The sequence below is a fragment of the Dipodomys spectabilis genome, unplaced genomic scaffold, assembly GCF_019054845.1.
Source record: "Dipodomys spectabilis isolate Male_0828 unplaced genomic scaffold, ASM1905484v1 ptg000006l, whole genome shotgun sequence".
Taxonomy (NCBI): domain Eukaryota; kingdom Metazoa; phylum Chordata; class Mammalia; order Rodentia; family Heteromyidae; genus Dipodomys; species Dipodomys spectabilis.
In genome coordinates, this window is record NW_024870683.1 from 17167127 (window position 1) to 17185882 (window position 18756).

The 18756-nt window shown below is 42.4% G+C and overlaps 1 protein-coding gene across 1 annotated transcript in view; it reads left to right on the forward strand.

Annotated features, from left to right (window-relative positions):
* The window catches only part of Rad23b (RAD23 homolog B, nucleotide excision repair protein), a 35925-nt gene extending 31301 nt beyond the window's left edge, over nucleotides 1-4624 (forward strand). Inside the window, exon 10 of the mRNA XM_042695537.1 lies at nucleotides 2979-4624. Within this exon, the coding sequence (XP_042551471.1) occupies nucleotides 2979-3092 (114 nt within the window). The 3' untranslated portion in view covers nucleotides 3093-4624. The remainder of the gene's footprint in view (nucleotides 1-2978) is intronic.
* The last annotated feature ends 14132 nt before the right edge of the window (nucleotides 4625-18756 follow it).

An 18756-nucleotide genomic window follows, 5' to 3' on the forward strand; every position in this document is an offset into this window, starting at 1 on the left:
AGCACCACTTCTGACTTTTTTCTTTTTGCTTATGTGGTGCTGAGGAATCAAACCCAGGGCCTCAGGCATGTAAGGCAAGCGCTCCACCACTGAGCCACCTTCCCAGCCCATTGGTATTAATTTTTATCTATTTGTGAATTGCCCATATTTTCCTCTGTTGATTACTCAGTTTATTCCATTGTGATCATAAAGCATTAATCTGTCCTTTTGAAGTTCTTGAGTTTTATTCTATAGCCTAACATGGTCTTTTTCTGAAACATGTTCTAGAAATATTTGAGAAGAATGTAACCTGTCTGCCAATATCTGTTAGGTATATTTGTTTATTAGTGTTATTCAAATATTTAATTTTCATTTTGGTCCCCTTGCTAATTTTGTTTATTGAAACTGAAGGTATTTAAGTCCTCAATTACTATTGAATTATGCTAGCTTTTTTTTTTTTTTTTTTTTGGGTCCGGTCATGGGGCCTGAACTCTGGGTCTGGGCGCTGTCCCTCAGCTCTTCAGCTCAAGGCTAGTGCTCTACCACTTGAGCCACAGCACCACTTCCGGCTTTTTTCTTTTTGCTTATGTGGTGCTGAGGAATCGAACCCAGGGCCTCTTGGCTTACAAGGCAAGCGCGCTACCACTGAGCCACCTTCCCAGCCCTTATGCTAGCATTTTTGTTTCATGTGTTTGGGGATTCTGTTGTTACATGTGTTTATAATTGTATCTACTGTATTTCCCTTTTTACTCATAACATATCCTTTGTAGTAGTAATTTTAAAAATATTTTGCCTGATGTAGCTACTTTCTGTTGGTTATTATATTTGTGTGGTAAATACCTTTTTCCTTACATATTTTTTTTTTGAATCTCAAATATATGTCTCATAAAAGCATATAAGTGAATTGTGCCCCATTTGTTGGTCTTTTGCTTCAGCTGTCCCAACTTCAATATGGGCAAGATTTGTGCCTTAATCTCATGCTACATTGGAATTTTTTTCTAGTTAGATTTTTCCCCCAAGATTAGGACTCACTCAGAATCTGACACTTGTTATTGGCTGGTGCTGTACCATATGAGCCAAGAATCAACCCTAGTAAATTTTTTTTGCCAGTCCTGGGTCTTGAACTCAGAGCCCAGGCACTGTCCCTGAGCTTCTTTTTGCTCGAGGCTAGCACTCTACCACTTGAACCACAACACCATTTCTGGCTTTTTCTGTTTATGTGGTACTGAGGAATCAAACCCAGGGCCTCATGCATGCAAGGCAAGCACTCTACCACTAAGCCACATTCCTGATCTAGTAATTATTCGGGGGATGGGCGGGGGTCTGGTTGTGGGGCCTGAACTCTAGGCCTGGGCCCTGTCCCTCAGCCCTTCAACTCAAGGCTAGCGCTCTAACACTTGAGCCACAGCGCCACTTCCGGCTTTTTTCTTTTTGCTTATGTAGTGCCGAGGAATCGAACCCAGGGCCTCATACATTCAAGGCAAGCGCTGTACCACTGAGCCACCTTCCCATCCCCTCCTAGTAATTTTTAATCTACTCTTACCACAAGGTGATTGAGACAGTTGAGGAAGATGTTCACAAATGCAGGACAGAATAGGCTTATGAGATAAATTAGCTGATAACTCCATTTAAAAATAAATGTCTAAAACGAGATACCATGTGTCTTGATTTCAAAAGATAGCATGATTCTGATAATCACTTATTAGATTTTTAGTATTGTTTAGAATAAATTGAGAATATTTAATCCAAATGTAAGATGTGGGTTAACCATAATCACCAGTATGGAATCTGAACCCTTTTCTAGATTCCTTATATCCTTATCATTGTTGTTTGTGCCAGTCTTGGTGTTTGAACTCAACCTGGGCACTGTCCTTGAGCCTTTTTGTTCTAGGCTAACACTTAAACCCTTGAGCCACAGCTCCACATCCAGCTTTTTGGTGATTGATTGGAAATGAGCCTTGAGGACTTTCCTGCCTGATGGGGCTTCAAACCGGGATCCTCAGATCTCAGCTTCCTGATTAGCTAGGATTACAGGCGTGAGCCACCAGCACCCAGCTTCTATAGGGCTTTTTAAACCAGAGCAGCAGCTACTAATTCATAGTGTGGATACCACAAAGTTATTGCAGATTACCTATTAAACCAATAGCTTTAACAGTCACAAAAAGGTTCCATCTCCCTCCTAGCATAGGACAGTAAATCCAAATTCATGTAAGGACTGCATTCATAGTAGCATTTTCAGGAGCATTTTTTTTTCATTTTTTTAATTGTGAAAATACTGTACAGAGGGGTTACAATTACATGGGCAAGATAATGAGTATATTGCTTATCAAGCATTGTAGCCTTCTCCTTTGTTTCCCCTTCCCATCCCTTCCCATCCACCTCCCACCCCCCACCAAGTCCTCCTCCCCTCCCCACCCCCCCACCAAAGTTGTAAAGTTCGTTTTCCACATAATGACTTGTACATCTCATTGTTGCAATGGGTCCACCTGTATCCCTATTTAAATGATTTGGTTTTTTCCCTTCCCTTCCACAAATTATACCAACATCAAATACAGTGAAAGCAGGGGTTATACCGTGGGGGAGGGACATACAAAGCAACAAAGAAATCATCTTATAAATGTGTTAGAAACAGTCACATGAAAGAAAAAAAACATTTGAATACATATCTTAGGGTTCATTTCCCTAACATGAACTTATCTGACCTTTTCTGCTTGACTCAGATATATACTAGTATTGCAAATAAGGGAAACCATGGGATTTATGTTTCTTTGGGCCTGGCTTATTTCACTTAAAATAATTTTTTCTGAGTCTTTCCATTTCCTAGCAAATGGGGCAATGTCATTCTTTCTGATGGAGGCATAGAATTTCAGGAGCATATTTTTATGTGCTGTATATTTCAAGTGATGATTTCAGTAGTGGTACACTGGAGTTTCTCATTTGTGAGAATGTTGAATGTCCTGTTACTGATGTGTTTTTTAATTTATTGTTGTCTTTTGCAGTTAAAGGCATTAGGATTTCCTGAAGGACTTGTGATACAAGCTTATTTTGCTTGTGAGAAGAATGAGAATTTGGCTGCCAATTTTCTTCTACAACAGAACTTTGATGAAGATTAAAAGGGACTTTTTTGTATCTCACACTTCACACCAGTGCATTACACTAACTTTGTTCACTGGATTGTCTGGGATGACTTGGGTTCATATCCACAATGCTTGGTATATGGTAGTAGGTTGTTGGGGGTGGGGAGGGAGGGCTAGGACATAGGTCAGGGATAAATACAGTGCATGTCTGCTTCAATTAGCAGATGCCTCAAATCCACACAGTGTGTAAAATATACAACCAAAAGAAAAAAATCAGCTTTTGCAGGTCTTTATTTCTTCTAAACAGTAGGTAACTTTTCCTAGGTTTCAATCTTTTTAGTGTACTAGATCAGAAATTTAGTGTAATGCTCTGCTTTAATTTCTTTGGCTTACTGTTGGTTTCCAGAAGAATCTTTGCTACCTAGAATTTACAGTATATTACATGGCAACACTGGATAATGGCTTTTTGAAATTGAAAAAAATTTTTTGGAGCAACTGTAAACAGAAATGCCAAATTATTGATGGTTATTGTTGCTGCTTCATATAGGTATAAAATTAATGCATAAGGAAGCCCATTCTTTGATGTTAAATACTTAAGGTGGGGGAGGGGAGAAAGGGAACTTTTTCTTAAAATGAAAATAATTACTGCTATTTTAAAATTTCCTGATGATTGAATGTGAGACCCTTTTAACATGATTTGAGAAGCTGTACAAGTATAGGCAAGTTATTTTCCTGTTTACATTTTTTTTTTTGTTTGTTTGGGGGGAAATTGGTAGGTGTCTAATGACTGTTTACTTCATTGTTATATTGCAGTAAAAGATTTGAAACAACCATTGCATGTTTGCTTTTGATGTAACCCTTTGTGAAATTAGCACTTTTGGGGCCAATGAAGAAATGCAGCGTTCACTCTCTTTCTCTCTGCCTTTCCTCAGCAGAAATGTATTAGCAAGCTGTGAGTCAAACTGCTGCCTTTAAAGAAAAAATTCACAAAACACTGATTTCAAAATTAAAGCAAATGTTCCAAAACTGGGTCTCCAATATTTGTAAAAGTTTTTTTTCCTCTCTTAAATAAGAATATGTTACCGTTAAAAGTCATTAGTATTACATTGCTTTCAAAACGATATATCTTAATGCATTGAGACTTCTAGAAGAGTTGGGAAATGTGGCTGGAAAGGTTCTTTGGAAAATATATAATCAAGATATTTCATAGCATATTAAAAAGGAATATCTTAACAGTGTTGACCTTTATTTGGATTTTTTTTCATAGTTTTTTTTTGTTGTTAAAACCTCCTTCATTGGAATTATTTGATCATAAAGAGAAGGGGTGGATATCTACCTGTTCCATTTACCAAATCAGTTTTCCTGGATGTAATCGAGACTATTTAAAGAAACAATATTTTTTTCTACCATCTGGTACTAAGAATATGAATTTGCACAGATTTCTCTGTGTAATCGCCTGCAGTGTCCTTGGCACAGTTTGATGATGATGACTCCTAAGCTTTTTCATCATGCACTCATAATCTGTCTCATAAAAATAAATGAAACCGCGATTTTTCCTTCACAATGTACCATGTCTACTTTCCATGTGTTCCACCAATTGATAGATGTTCGGACTTTGTATTACCTGTATGTTTTATAATGGATCATGCATAATGTCTCAGGAGAATAAAATGAGGATTGTTAAGTATATCTTTCAAGGCAGAGCAAGGAGTTGGGAAGAGGGAGTGACATTTCAGGTCTGTAATGGAATATTCTCATTTATGACATCCTACTTGCTACCTTACTGCTCAGAACATAGTGAAAACTGGAAATGGAGGGGGAAAGTAGAAACATTGCTCCTTTTTTCTGGAAAGTGGCAACACAAGTTGATGGCATGGAGCTTTTATTCTTGGACAGCAAAACTGCAGTAGTAGGATGGATAATTATCAGAAGACAGCTCAGGCCAAGTTTTGACCATTCTTTCATCTTACCTTGTTATCTGCTTAAAGGATTTGAGACACCATAAATGGAATGGGCTTCTGTGCCTTTTGCTGTTATTGTTTAAGTTACAAATAGTTCTGGTACATCTCTTAATGTAAGTGGCTATTTGACTTTGAAATTTTGCATTTGAGCTATACTGTCGTCTATATCTTGAATATTTTTGTTTAGCTGCTCTAGAAAATGAGGAAGCCTGAATTTATATTTGTATAATTCTTTACCACCTCTAGTTAAATATTTCCTTTCATTGTTTAAAAATAATTGACGTGTTCCACCATATACTTTTTTCATGTACTAGATGGTTAGGATTCTAGAGAATTGATTATAAAATATTTTCAATACATCCAACATTGCATTTCTCATTTTTTTTATATTCTCTCACGTAGACTCTTAGATTAAAAGATGGCAATGGCCAGGCATTAAATCGATTCTATTGGGTCTCCTGTGTTTTCAGTCAACACAAAGATGAGTTGGATTCTTGGTGGGATGTGAGTCATGGATCATGAAGGTTGTTAGATTGAAGTAGAATCCTTATTTTCTTGTATTTGTCTTGCAGCTCCTAGCCCACTGCTAGAAAACATTTCAAAGAGTACTCGGCCACATCTACAGTGGTGGCTGTCCTTACTTGAGTTTGAGTACATGTCCTTCCAGTGTCCTCCCCTGTCCTTTGTTCATTTCATTCTATACTTGGGCAACTGAGGAGTGAGTGTATGACAAGTGATTGGAAAGAGCCTTGCCTATCAAGGTGTAGCAAAATTTGCATAGCAGTGGTCTTAAGTAGGATTTGCCAGGGAGAAGGGGCTGAGAAGACATTTGCTCCTTGTGTGGACTGCTATAGAGCAGTGAAATGCTGTAACTGAGGCCATTTTAATAATAATGGGTCCTTTAATAGTATGATCCATGGGCAATTGCTTTCAGGAGCACAAGTTAAGAACAGTCAATTCAAAAACTTCCAGCTTTTTGCTGGTTGGTTGAACAGACTTATGCCCCGACTGGCTTCAAACCACAGTCCTCAGATCTCATCCTTCTGAGGTGCTAGGATTACAACATGAGCCGTTAGTGCCCAATTTTCTGTTTCTCTCCTCCCCTCCTCCCACCCCATGCATTCTCCCCCTCTTGCCAGTGGAGCTCGGCCTGGGTTGCGACCGTGAGTTTTTGCCACTAAAGCTCTATCACAGATCCACTTCCAGTTTTCTGGTGGTCAATTGAAGATAAGAATCATAGACTTAACTGCCCAGGTTAGCTTTGAACTGTGATCCTCAGATCTCAGCCTCCTGAGTAGCTAGGATTACAGGGTTTGAGCCACTGGTGCCCAACAACTTTTAAAAGAAGGTCCTAGAGGGGGAAAAGTTGGAGAGTTGCTGTGGTAGTGGTTATATGTTCCCTTTTGGACTTGATCATTTATACCTGGAAAACTGCTTGGGAGGGTCATGTTGGAGACCTAGTTGGAAGACAATTGTGAGAATCTTCCTGCTTATCGGCAGAAAACACTAAGCTTTCATTCCTTATACACTGGCTCCAATGCACACCTTCAGCCTAGTCCTGGCCACAAGGCTTGGGAAGAGGGAGGGCACATCTGAAAGTTAAAAAAAAAAAATTACAAACCTAAATAAACAAAGTGAGAGAAAACCACAGGGTGGAAGGAGCTGTGTACCTTGATAACGCCCCCTTGTGGCAAGTAGGAAGCCAAGCCGAGCTTCCAGTGCAGGAAATTGGGCAAGGTTCTTTAAGACACTGAACTGAGGTACTAGCTTACTGAGGGGAAGGAGAGTTGGTGGTCTACAGACCCAGCCCAAAGCAGCCTTTTAATCCTGACTCCACAGAGGAGAAGAAGAAAAGAAGGCACTGGTCCTTGAGAGCTGCAGATCACTGCCTACATCGAATTTCATGTTTAAACCCTAAGAGCTGATTGGCACTTCTCATAACTGACCACCGCTGGGAGAGGATGGAAGCTCACACCTGGCTCCTGGTCCCCCCAGGATCTCTAAGTTGTTAAGGAGTACAATTCTCTTCAGGTCCCAGGAGTATTCTTGGACCTTTGTCCTAAGACAAGTCTGGAAGGGAGAGAGTTCCCCCAAAGGGCTGATAGGATTTGTGGTCAGTTGAGTTGCTTTTCTCCTTCAGCTTGTTTCTTGTGCTGGGCAGAAACTTTTCAATCGGATGCAATCATTTTTTTCTGTTTTTTTGGTACTGAGGCTTGAACTTGGGGCCTTGAGCTTACACCATAGCTAGTGCCTACCACTTGAGCCATACCTCTATTTCTAGGTTTTGATAGTTAATTGGAGATGAGTCTCTTGAACTTGCCTGGCTTGGAATTTTGATCTTCAGATTCCAGCCTCCTGCAGGTGTGAGCCACTAGTGCCCAACAATAAATTTTAGCATTTTTAGGACCATTAGAGATTTTCAGAAAGTTGCACAGAGAATATATAGACTTCTTGTGCACTCACTCAGTTTCTCCTAAAGGCAACACCTTCGATAACCTTGATCCATTTATCACAACTACGAAGCTAACATTGGTACGTTACTATTTTTTTTTATCTTTAAGTTACACAAAAGGGACTCAATTCAACAAATTAGTTTAAAAGTACAATGAACCTTGATCAATATCACCCTTACCATTATTCACCATATGATAAATCACTTCATTAAACCATCTTTTACTCTTCGAAAGTCAAATGTGAGATCCAGGTTCCCATTTGGCATCCGGAGTTTTTGACTCTTGGGTGCAAACTGTTGACCTCTCTTCTTTGGTTCCACTGTTCTCACAAGGGCTTGCCCATCCACTGTCCTAGGTGTGTGTGGGCAGCCTGATGACTAGGTCACTGTTGAAGCTGAGAGTGACTGAGAGAACTCAGCCTGAGCCAGGAGTGTACTTGTGTTTGTGTGCCCTGTGGGGCCGCTACTGTGTACCTGGGGACAGTGGGACAGATCTTCGCTACCTGAGCTCTCCAGGAGCTTGCTAGCCAACAGCCTCCTCTACCTATCCATCTTCACTCACAGCCCTGTTTCAACTTGAAGCAAAAAGAAAGCTAAATAGGGGGTCCCCGTTATCCCACACACCCCCAGCCTCCACTCAGATCTGAGTCCTGGATGTTCATGCTGCTGCTGTGTGTGTATGTATGTGTATGTCTCTGTGTGTGTGTGTGTGTGTGTGTGTGTGTGTGTGTGTGTGTGTATGTGTGTGTGTGCCCGTGCGCGTGCACATGCATGTCAATACTGGGACTTGAATTCACACTCAAATTCCTTAACTTTTTCACTTAGTGCTGTTGCACTACCACTTGAGCCATGCCTTCATTTCTAGCTTTTTGGTGATGAATTGGAGATAAGAGTTTCACAGACTTTTCTGCCCAAATTAACTTCAAATCTCAATCTAGATCTCAGTCTCCTTAGCGAGGGTTAGAGATGTGAGCCACCAGCACCCGGCTTTGGGTGCTGCTTTCTAAACTTTTGGTATTCTGAGGATTTACCAAAGCACACTGCTGTATGCTTTAGAAGGCAGAGATCACAATTTCTTTGTCAGGACACAGACTCCACTTGTACCTTACATAGTTCCAGGTCCAGTGATCATCTATATCAAATTCTTCCTATTGAATTACCTGGGTTGGGCTTTATTGTCCTGCTGGGTCCAAGTGAGACCACAATGGATCAGATAGCCTTAAGTGATGGCAAGTTCTTTGAAGATCACACAATGAATGAATGGGACTTCTTTAATTAGGATTAACAGAAAAGGATTTCTTTTCTGGAAAGCAGATTTTGGCTTACAATATGTTAGATGAAGCCAGGCACTGATAGTTGATTCTATAATCCTAGGTATTCAGTAGGCTGAAATCTGAGGATTATGGTTCAAAGCCAGATAGTAGGAAAGTTCATGAGACTCATGTGTATGCTGTTCCTGGGGCTGTCCCTGAGCTCTTTTGCCCAAAGCTTACCACTTGAGCTATAGTGCCAATTCCAGCTTTTTTTTCAGTAGTTTATTGGAGATGAGAGTCTTATGGACTTTCCTGCCTTGGCTGGCTTTGAACAACAATAAGTAGTGAAGATTATAAGCATGAACCACTGATACCCAGCCCATAAGACACTTACCTCCAATTAACCAAAAAAGTCAGAGATGGAAATGTGACTCAAGTGGTAGTGTGCCAGCCTTGAGCAAAAAAAAAAAAAAGCTAAGGGACAAATCTTGGGCCCTGGGTTCAAGCCCCAGTACTGCCAAAAATAAAAACAAAAAGCCATGCAGTGGTTACCAGTAGCTTATGCCTATAATCCTAGCTACTCAGGAGGCTGAGATCTGAGGACTGAGATTCAAAGCCAGCCAGGGCAAGAAAGTCCATGAAACTCATCTCCAGTTAGCCACCAAAAAAGCCAGACGTTGAGTTGCAGCTCAAGTGGTAGAGTTCTAGCCTTGAGCACAAAAGCTCAGCAAAAGCACACAGGCCCTGAGTCCAAGCTCCAGGACCAGCACTAAAACTGTGTTAGATAAGGAGTGAGATATGGGAAGATAGAGTAAGGTTGTATAACACATGCCTTAGGTCCTGGATTGTATCCCCAACACTGCCAACTAGTCAAGAAAATGCATACCTAAACAATTCTCAAACCAAAATTCTTTTAATGCTATTGAAAAAAAAAAAACATTTAAAGCCAGTGGCACAGGCATCTCTCAAGAGACTGAGATCTGAGAATTGTGGTTTGAAACCAGCCCAGGCAGGAAAGTTTATAAGACTCCTATCTCCAATTAACAACCAGAAAACAGGAGTGGAACTGTGGCTCACAGTGGTAGAGCACCTTGGGTGAAAAAGCTCAGGGACAGTGGCCAGGCCCACAACCAACAAAAGAAAAAAAGTCATTTAGCAGGATAGAGAACCCAATGCCACAAAAAGTCCAAAGGCATACCTCAAAGGATGGTAGAGAAAGGAGATCAAAGTGAAGGGCTATGACTTCTAGCAGGGAGAGAGAGGAAGGGATGACAGGGGAGAAACTGGCCTTAGGTGAGTAGGAAGAGGGAGGAAGCTTCAGGAAGTGCAACTGGGCTCTGAACAAGATTTGGATGCCATAGTTAGCTGGATATTTGAGGTCCAATCTCCACAGCTAGCAGAGGGGCAGAGGTGAGAGAGGAGGCAAGTGCAAGGAGAAGCAGGGGTGAGCATATCTGCGGGGGGAAGATGTGAGTCAGAGTAGGAGACAAGTCTAGAGAGGCAAGTCTGGCCAGTCTGAGAAGAGGCAGGTGCACAGGGCAACTTTGTGAGCAAGTGGTTCGGGCGTTAAGTGCCCAGGTTTCTCCTTTCTGTAATCAGAAAGGACAGCACCTGCCACTTGGCTCTCTAGCATGAATGAATTCTCCTTTTGTTGACAGAACAGCAAGACTCAGCTGGCTGCTGACATCCCGGACAGTGCCAATGCCTATTGGTGTCTTTTTCCAAGACATTCTTGCTAATGCCAAGGCAGGGAATCTATGTGGAAGGCATTCTCAGAGGTAATACATACTGAGCTGTCACGCAGGTGGCTGGCCCACAGTTTTTAAATTTTTGCTGCACACATTTCTCTCTGTGAAGTAGTCATATTATTTCCTAGAGTTGTTATCAAAGTGGGTGGTGGAAGTAATAGAAATGTATTCTCACAGTTCTGGAAGCAAGATGGTTGAGAAGCAGGTATGGACAGGCTGAAGGCTGGGGGCGGGGGGGGGCGGGGGGAAGGGGGAGGCGGGGCGGGGAGAATCTGTTCTATGCCTCACCTCAGCTCCTGACAGCTTGCTGGCCCCTCCTGGGGTTCCTTGGCTTGTGGAAGCATCACCTTCATCGTTGTCATGTGGTTTTCCCCTTGTGTTTCCTCTTTTATAAGGTCACAAGCATATTGAGTCAGCCTTACCTGAGTGACTTTTGTTTGTGTGGGTCAAATTCTTTCTGTGTAAACCTAGGAACTGACCATCCTCCTGCTTCAGCCTTCCCAGGTTATATCATAGGTGTGAACCACATGGCTGGCTCATGACTTTATCTTTTTTAAAAAAATTATTGCCATTATAAAGGTGTTATACAGAGAAGTTACAATTACACAAGTCAGGTCAATGACCTTGTCTTGATCATCTGCAGCTAGTTTATTTCCAAATAAGATTACTTTCATAGGTACTGGGTGATATGATTTTAATGTATGTCAGGAACAATAATTAAAGTCAAAGCACCAAGTGTGAGACCAGAGGACTTAGAAGGACAATAAATTGTTAGTAAATCATGCTCAAAACCTATTCCTTCCACTTGGACCTAGTGTCTTCCTTTTTCTTCCTTCCTTCCTTTTTCTTTCTTTCATTCTTTTTTCTTTCCTTGCCTTCTCTTTTTTCCTTCCTTTCTCTTTTCTTTTTTCCTTCCTTTCTCCTTTCTTTTTTCTTTCTTTCCTTCTTTCCTTCCTTCTCTTTCTTTCTGTCTGCATGGAGTGGCTTTGAACCACAATCCTCATATCTCAGCCTCCCAATTAACTAGGATTACAGGCATGAGCCCCTGGCACCCAGCCCTAGTGTTTCTTAATTCTTTTTTTTTTTTTTTTTTGCCAGTCGTGGGGCTTGAACTCTGGGCCGGGGCACTGTGCCTAAGTTCTTCAGCTCAAGGAGAGTGCTCTACCACTTGAACCACAGTGCCACTTCTGGTTTTCTGGTGGTTTATTGGAGATAAGAGTCTCATGGACTTTTCTGCCCCAGCTGGCTTTGAACCACAATCCTCAGATCTCGGTTCCCTGAGTAGTTAGGATTACAGGCATGAGCCACCGGCACCTGGCCATCTTTTGATTCTTAAGAAGAATTACACCCTTGCCAGATACACGGCTCTGGGGAGAGTCTTTGCACATCTGAGTTCACAGCTCCTGCACTTTCTATCTGAATGAACATGGAAATGCTTATTCAGAAAAGATGAGGGGAAAAAAAACCCACCACTTTCTGACTTCTCTTTGGGTCCCTTCTTTTATTTTTTAATTTTATTTTCTTGTAAAGATGCTGTACAGAGGGGAGGCAGTTATATGAGTCGGACAATGAGGACATTACTTCTTGATCATTGTTACCCCTTCCCTTGTCGTCCCATTATCCCTTCCCTCCCCCTCACTCCTCCCCACCCCACTGAAGTTGTAAAGTTTGTTTCCAATATATTGTCCTATGTGATTTTTGTGTTGTTGTTTCCTTTGTATGTTCTTCCCCCTATGGAATATCCCCTGTTGTCACTGTACTTGATTTTGATACCCTGCAGCTTGTATGTACATTTTTCTACTCTGGGGAGGGGAAGGAGAATAACAAAACACTGAAACAAGGACACAGGATGACCCGTTGCAACAAAGATACCCACAGGACAGTATATTGGGCCCCTTTTTAAGATGAAGAATCTTGCTATTTTCTTTCCATAGCTTACTTTTAAATAAACTTACGTTGTTTACCAAAAATGAAAGAAAGAAGGAAAGGAAGGAAGAAAAGAAGGAAAGAAGACAGATGGTATCTGACAGCAATGTGTTTGGAAAACAAGCTGTTTATTTCTTTCTTCCTGTCTTTTTAGTTTTGAGCATCTGGAGAGTTTTTAAAAATTAAACAACATACAACGAACTTAATGAAAAATAATAGTAAAGAATAGAGAAAAAATTCAAAACAAAAAATGTCAAAAGAAAGAAAAAAAACTAAAACTCTAGGTCTATTTTCTCTCCAGAATAATGTGGACATTAAACCTCCTCATCTGTTTACCACATTTAATTGCCTGTGTTTCATCCAAGTCAATTCCTGATTTTTATTTGAAGGAGCATGGTTCCCCTTCTCTTAAAGGTTGGGTGGGTTTTGGGTGATCACATGACTCAAACCTGTCCAATCAGAACAAATCTCGGCACTTATCAGGAACTTCAGACTTCCCGTTTTCTAGAACCAGACAGCACAGAGCCTGGGTTGGTGCCCCCAGGACCTTCCACCAGAGCTGAGTGTAAAGGCAGAAGTTAGCTGGAGGAAAAAAGAAGTCACAATGATGTCATTTGCATCCTGATCCTAGCTGTGAGTAAAGCTATCTAAGGGTATTTCCTACCTTTTTCTTGGCTAACAGTCTCTCTCTCTCCCTCAATCAATCTCTCTCTCTCTCTCTCTCTCTCTTTTGCATAAAATAATTGCATGAACTAGTCCTAAGTGATTCTTCCAAGGCCTACTGTGGGGAGTCAGTGAGAAATCCCATGCACTTAACCCTAGTACTTTCACAGGCCAAAAGTCAGCTGTTCCCACATTAACTTAATCAGAAGTAACCATTATTGCTATGGTTGCCATCTTTGTTGTTGGCTGTTTCTGAAGCAGCCTGGCTTACAGTTGTGGCTTAGGCAGACTTCCAGCTGCAGAGATTTGGGGCAGACCATGGCTGGGCTCCCCAGGGCTGGGTTTGTTTAGAAGCTGCCTCTTAGTGTGCACTCCCAGTGGCTTCCCTGCGAGCATGTAATGCCATAATTGCAGCTTTCCCAGCTGTCGGCCATGGAGACAACCCAGAAAATGAGGTTGGCTCAGTAAATATTGAACCAAATTATGCAAATGACTTCACAAAAGAGACTCAGCTGCAGAGACCCAGTGTGATTGGTGGGCCCTGGCCCAGCTTGCAGGAAGACCCCGCCCTGCCAGCTTTGTCAGCCCAAAGCCAGACATCTGGGATGACTAAGAAGCACAGCCAACCCGGGGACAGTGAGGATGGGTCCCCGAGCTTGTTGTTGGGACGAAAGAGTGAATTGCTTTTGGGTATTCAGTTCCTCCTACAGCCTCATCTTCCTCAGAAAGAGGTGGCCTTGGCACCCAGGCTTTGATGGCATAAATTTGGCCAAGCTGATGGCATCTCTTTGATAACTGCCCAGAGGGTGGCCCTACCAGGTGAGCTGAGATGATGGACTTTCCCTCCTACCTTCCCCGCCCCCCACCCCCCAACCAAAGGCATTTCCAAGGCTCTTCCCTCTGGAAAACTCCTATGGTTCAGAGGAACTGAAGAGGGTAGGGGAGAGTGCAATTCTTTTCTTTTTGTGTTTTTTTCCCCCTGTGCCTGTAATGGGGCTTGAACTCAATGCCTGGGCAGTGTCTCAGCTTTTTCTTTCAAAGCTGGTACTCTATCACTTGAGCCATAGCTCTACTTCTCTGTGTGTATGTGTGTGTGTGTGTGTGTGTGTGTTGTTAATTGAAGATAATAATATCATGGATTTTCCTGCAGAGGCTGAATTCAAATTGAAATCCTCAATCTCAGCCTTCTAAATAGCTAGGAGGATGACTGGTGCCCAGCTTTGGAAGCTCTTTAGTCGTAGTAGAAGGTGATCCATGAAACCATAGCAGGGATAAAAAATCAACCAGGGTGAGAAAATGCAATCGTTATAATCAATTATAGTATGGAAAAATTGAACTACTTAGGATGAACAGTGGGGGAAACAATGGAAGGAGTGACATTGATCAACATGCCTTGAACGCATAATCTGACTTAAGAGATTGTAACCTCTTTGTACAACCACTTAACTGTACACACAAACACACACACACACATACATTAAAGGCTCAACCAAGGTACTCCTGGTAAAAGAGCAGCACATTTTCCAGTGTTTATTTACAGCGGTGTTTGGCTAAGTGCAGGCAGCTTGCACTCTGTGTGTGTGTGTGTGTGTGTGTGTGTGTGTGCACACGTGTATGTGGTACAGATGATTGCTGTCAGTGGACAGCCCAGTATCACGATTCTAACTCTTCCCAGATTCTGCACTCTGAGGGACAAGTCTGCAGGGCAACACTGAAGACACTGAGCAGCGATGCAAGCAGCGCTCCCCTGAGACCCAGATGCCCAGGTGAGACACAAAGTGGGGTGCCCAAGGCCCGTTTCCGCTCCTTCACGGATAATGATGAGGTTTTTGGAAGACAGCACAGACAAAGGGCTGCTTTGGTAACTTAGCCGCTCTGTGTATCCTGCAGAAAGGCCCCTGGGGGTGGGCCTGGGTGCTCACAGGCAGCAATGGCACAGCAGGCTGGTGACCATGGCTTCACCCATCACCAAAGAGGCTGGAATGGGAAGCTATCAGAGAAGGTGGTGGAAAGGAGCACGCTGCCCAGCCAGTTAAGGCACTGTATTAGTTTCTTTTCTCCCCTCCCTTCACCTCTCCATCTATTCCCCTCTCCCCACCATCTCATTCTTGCTCGAGCTGCCCTTAACTTCATGCTCTTCCTGCCTCAGCCTTCCCCTATTCTAGGATTATAGGTGTGCACCACCAAGCTAACCTGTAGTTTCCTATTTATTCTGTAACAAATGACCACAAATTTAGTGGCTTGAACCCATATAAGTTTATCATCTCTCAGATGTCAAGGTCCGAGATCCTCCATGAGTCTCACTAGGCTAAAATAAAGGTGCCTCCAGGGCTGTGTTCCTGTCTAGATCTGGAAAGGAATCCACTTCCTCCAGTTTCCAGAAACTTCCTACATTCCTTGGTTGGTGGCTACATCACTCAGTGTTCACCATCAGATTGACTTCTCCAACTCAAACACTCCTGTTTCCCTTTTTAACTGTTATTGTTGATTACCTAGAAAACCAGGATAACCTCTTTATTTTATTTTATTGTCAGTCATGGGGCTTGAACTCTGGGCTTGGGCACTCTCCTTGCGCTCTTCAGCTCAAGACTAGCACTCTACCACTTGAGCCACAGTGCCACTTCCAGCTTTTTTTGTTTATGTGGTGCTAGGAATCGAACCCAGGGCCTCATGCATGCGAGACAAGCACTCTACCAACTGAGCCACCTTCCCAGCCCAACCTTTCTATTTTAAAGTCAGCTGATTAGCACCTGAAGTCCCCTCCCTCATGTAAACTAATGCATTCATAAATTCCAGAGATTATAATGTGAAAATCATTAGAACAAAATTGTCTGTCCATCACAAGCATAGAGTAAGAAAGCTGACTTAAGGTTGTTTGACATAACTTCAAGGCTTTCCATTGGTTGACAAGAACTGAGGAAACTAACAGTGAACAAATGCCAGTGACATGTCCTATGTGTGAACTTAGAAATTGTTACTTTCTCGGCCTCATCTCTTATTTATAAGCTTTGAACACCACAGTTTTAGTAAGAAACATAAATCTGTGTGTGTGTGTGCGCGTGCACGCACGCACAAGCGCGTATGTGTGGTACCCTACAGTTTTGTAAGAAATTTATAAATCTTGTATGTTCATGCCTGCATGCATGCTGGTGTTGAGCCTCCTGCTCTTTCTTGGTCTATTCACTCAAAGCTGACAATCTCCCATTTGAGCCATACTTCCACTTCTGTATTTTTGCTGGCTAATTAGAGATAAGAATCTCATGGATTTATTTGCTGTTCTGGCTTTGAACCCAGAGCCCTATGTGTCAGCCTCCTGCGTAGCTAGAATTATAGGGATGAGCCACAGTGTCTGGCGTCTTCCTGGTGTTTTATTGTTGTTTTGTTACTGATCTTTTTTGTTGTTGTTGATGGTGGTGCTAGTAATGAGGTTTGAACATAGGGCCTTACTCTTGCTCCACTTTTGTCTGACCCCTTAGTCCATGCCAATTATCCAACCTTTCCTGGTTGTACAATCCAATATCCCTAAGTGCTTCCATGTCCCTAAGATCATCTTTATCTTAAATTATCCTAGCTGTGGGATAAATCCACAGAAGCCAGAATTTTCCTTAATCAAAATTTGCAACAGGGAAGACAAACAGATGAGTTCATGTAACAGCAATGATGCTGTTCTTGCTGTCAAGAAGGGAAGGAGGGAACTGGAGCTAGAGGGACGGAGAAGCTTTTATTTATTTCCACTCTGCCTCAGGCTTGGAGGTCTAGCTTGATCCCCATCTTGGAACTCTGAACTCTATGCTTCAAACCACAAGCCAACCTTGTTATCAATTTGGCCTTTGGAAGGAAGAATCCAATTCCTTATTACCTCTCTTGGCTTATCTCGTTCCACACCTGCTCAGCCACCTGCAAAATCTAGTCACATAAGGAAAAAAAAAAAACACATCATTTTGGGAAAAGCCCACGTAGGCACACACCTACGGGCCTTTTGCTCATGCTGCTCTGTCTCTGCCTTGTTTGTCTGACCATTTTTCAGAATTTGGTTCAGAAGTTAACTGTCCAGTTCAAAGCACTACTCCATACTCAGAGATGGGCGATTCTAGATGTCTATGTGCCAGAAGCAAGGGAGAAGTAGACTTACTGAGTGATGTTTAAACATATAAGGCCAGCTAGTATAAAAGACAATCATCTATCATTTATGCTCCCTTCCAGCCTAGGCCTGATGAATGGGCCAAGAACACTGTCTCCTTTTCTCTTGGTGTGTGTGGTCTCACGAGGACCACAGAAGTCCAAACTACCATTGCCTGTACTTCTCAGCTGTCCAAGCAATAGAGTGATTAGGAAAGTGTCTCTGATTTTGAAGCTAGTAAGTACCAACCAGATCTTGAAGCCTGCAGATCTCCAAGTCCGTGACTGTCACCTCACTACGTACCACCTGCAGAAACAAAGGGTGTGGGTTTTCTATACAAGTGGCATGGTACAATAGGCCAAGCAACAGAGCTGGCATCAGAAGTCTTAGTTTAGTTCCAGTAAATGCCATGGAATCTTTGTTTGTGAGAGCCAATACTGGGACTTGAACTTAGGGCCTCACGCTCCCAACTTGACTTTTTCCACTCAGGGTTAGTGCTCTACAGCAAGCTCCATACCTCTACTTCCAGTTTTCTGGCAGTTAAGTAGAGATAGGAGTCCCACAGACTCTTCTTCCCAGACTGGCTTTGAGTCTTAATCCTCAGACCTCAGCTTCCTGAGTAGCTAGGATTACAGGTGTGAGCTACTGGAGGTGGCTTGCTATGGAGTCTTGAGCATGAAATTGGCCTCCTGAACTTTCCCCTGAACTTGTCCCACGGCTGTCCCTTGAGCTGCTTCTGAGGTTCCATGGGGATGAAGGCCATAAAAGCCAATTGGGCCTTCTCAATGAAACCTGGGGATTCTCATCAAAGTCTTTGGGATAGGCTTCTCAATAGAGGTACAAAATAGATGTAGGATCAGACTGCTCTGGGGGTAGATACTGGGCAGGGAGTACAAAAGGAATCCAGCTGTATCTGTACTGGTTTTCTCAGGAAGCAACTCCAAGATGCTGCAAGAACATGGCCAGGGAGGTAAGGGCAGGGAAGGAGGTCAGAAAAAGTGAACACGCTTGGTTTGGACACATCCAACAGCTGAAGAAGATAGGTGTGTGTGCTCTGCAGTAATGAAGTAAAAAGCTGAGCCTGGTGACACCAACCTGTAATTCCAGCTACTCAAGAGGTGGAGGCAGGGAGAATCCTGAGTTTGATACCTGAGGAGAGACAATCCAGGCTTGCTAAACTAATGACATTGAAGGTTGGTCGATGGCTGACCCTGGTGTAGGACTTTCGATTGGCTTTTATTCCTGCTCTGCCTGGCTTCAAACCACCATCCTCAGATCTCAGCCTCCTGAGTAGCTAGGATTTCAAGCGCACCTAACACAGTTAAACCAGGAAAAAAAGGAAGGTATAGAAGAGAAAACATTTTCATTATGAAGCATAAAGAAAATAGTGAGATGGTAAATTTAAATCCAACCTTCTCAATAACTAATAGAATGTAACTAATAAATGGAATTTTAAAACAAGTAATTTTGTATCTTAAAAAGTATCCAGTGTAAATGCAGCAGTGACACTCACTAGATGTTATGCTGCAAATGAACTATACAACTTGTGAGTGGGACAATAGGGGAAAACCTGAGAG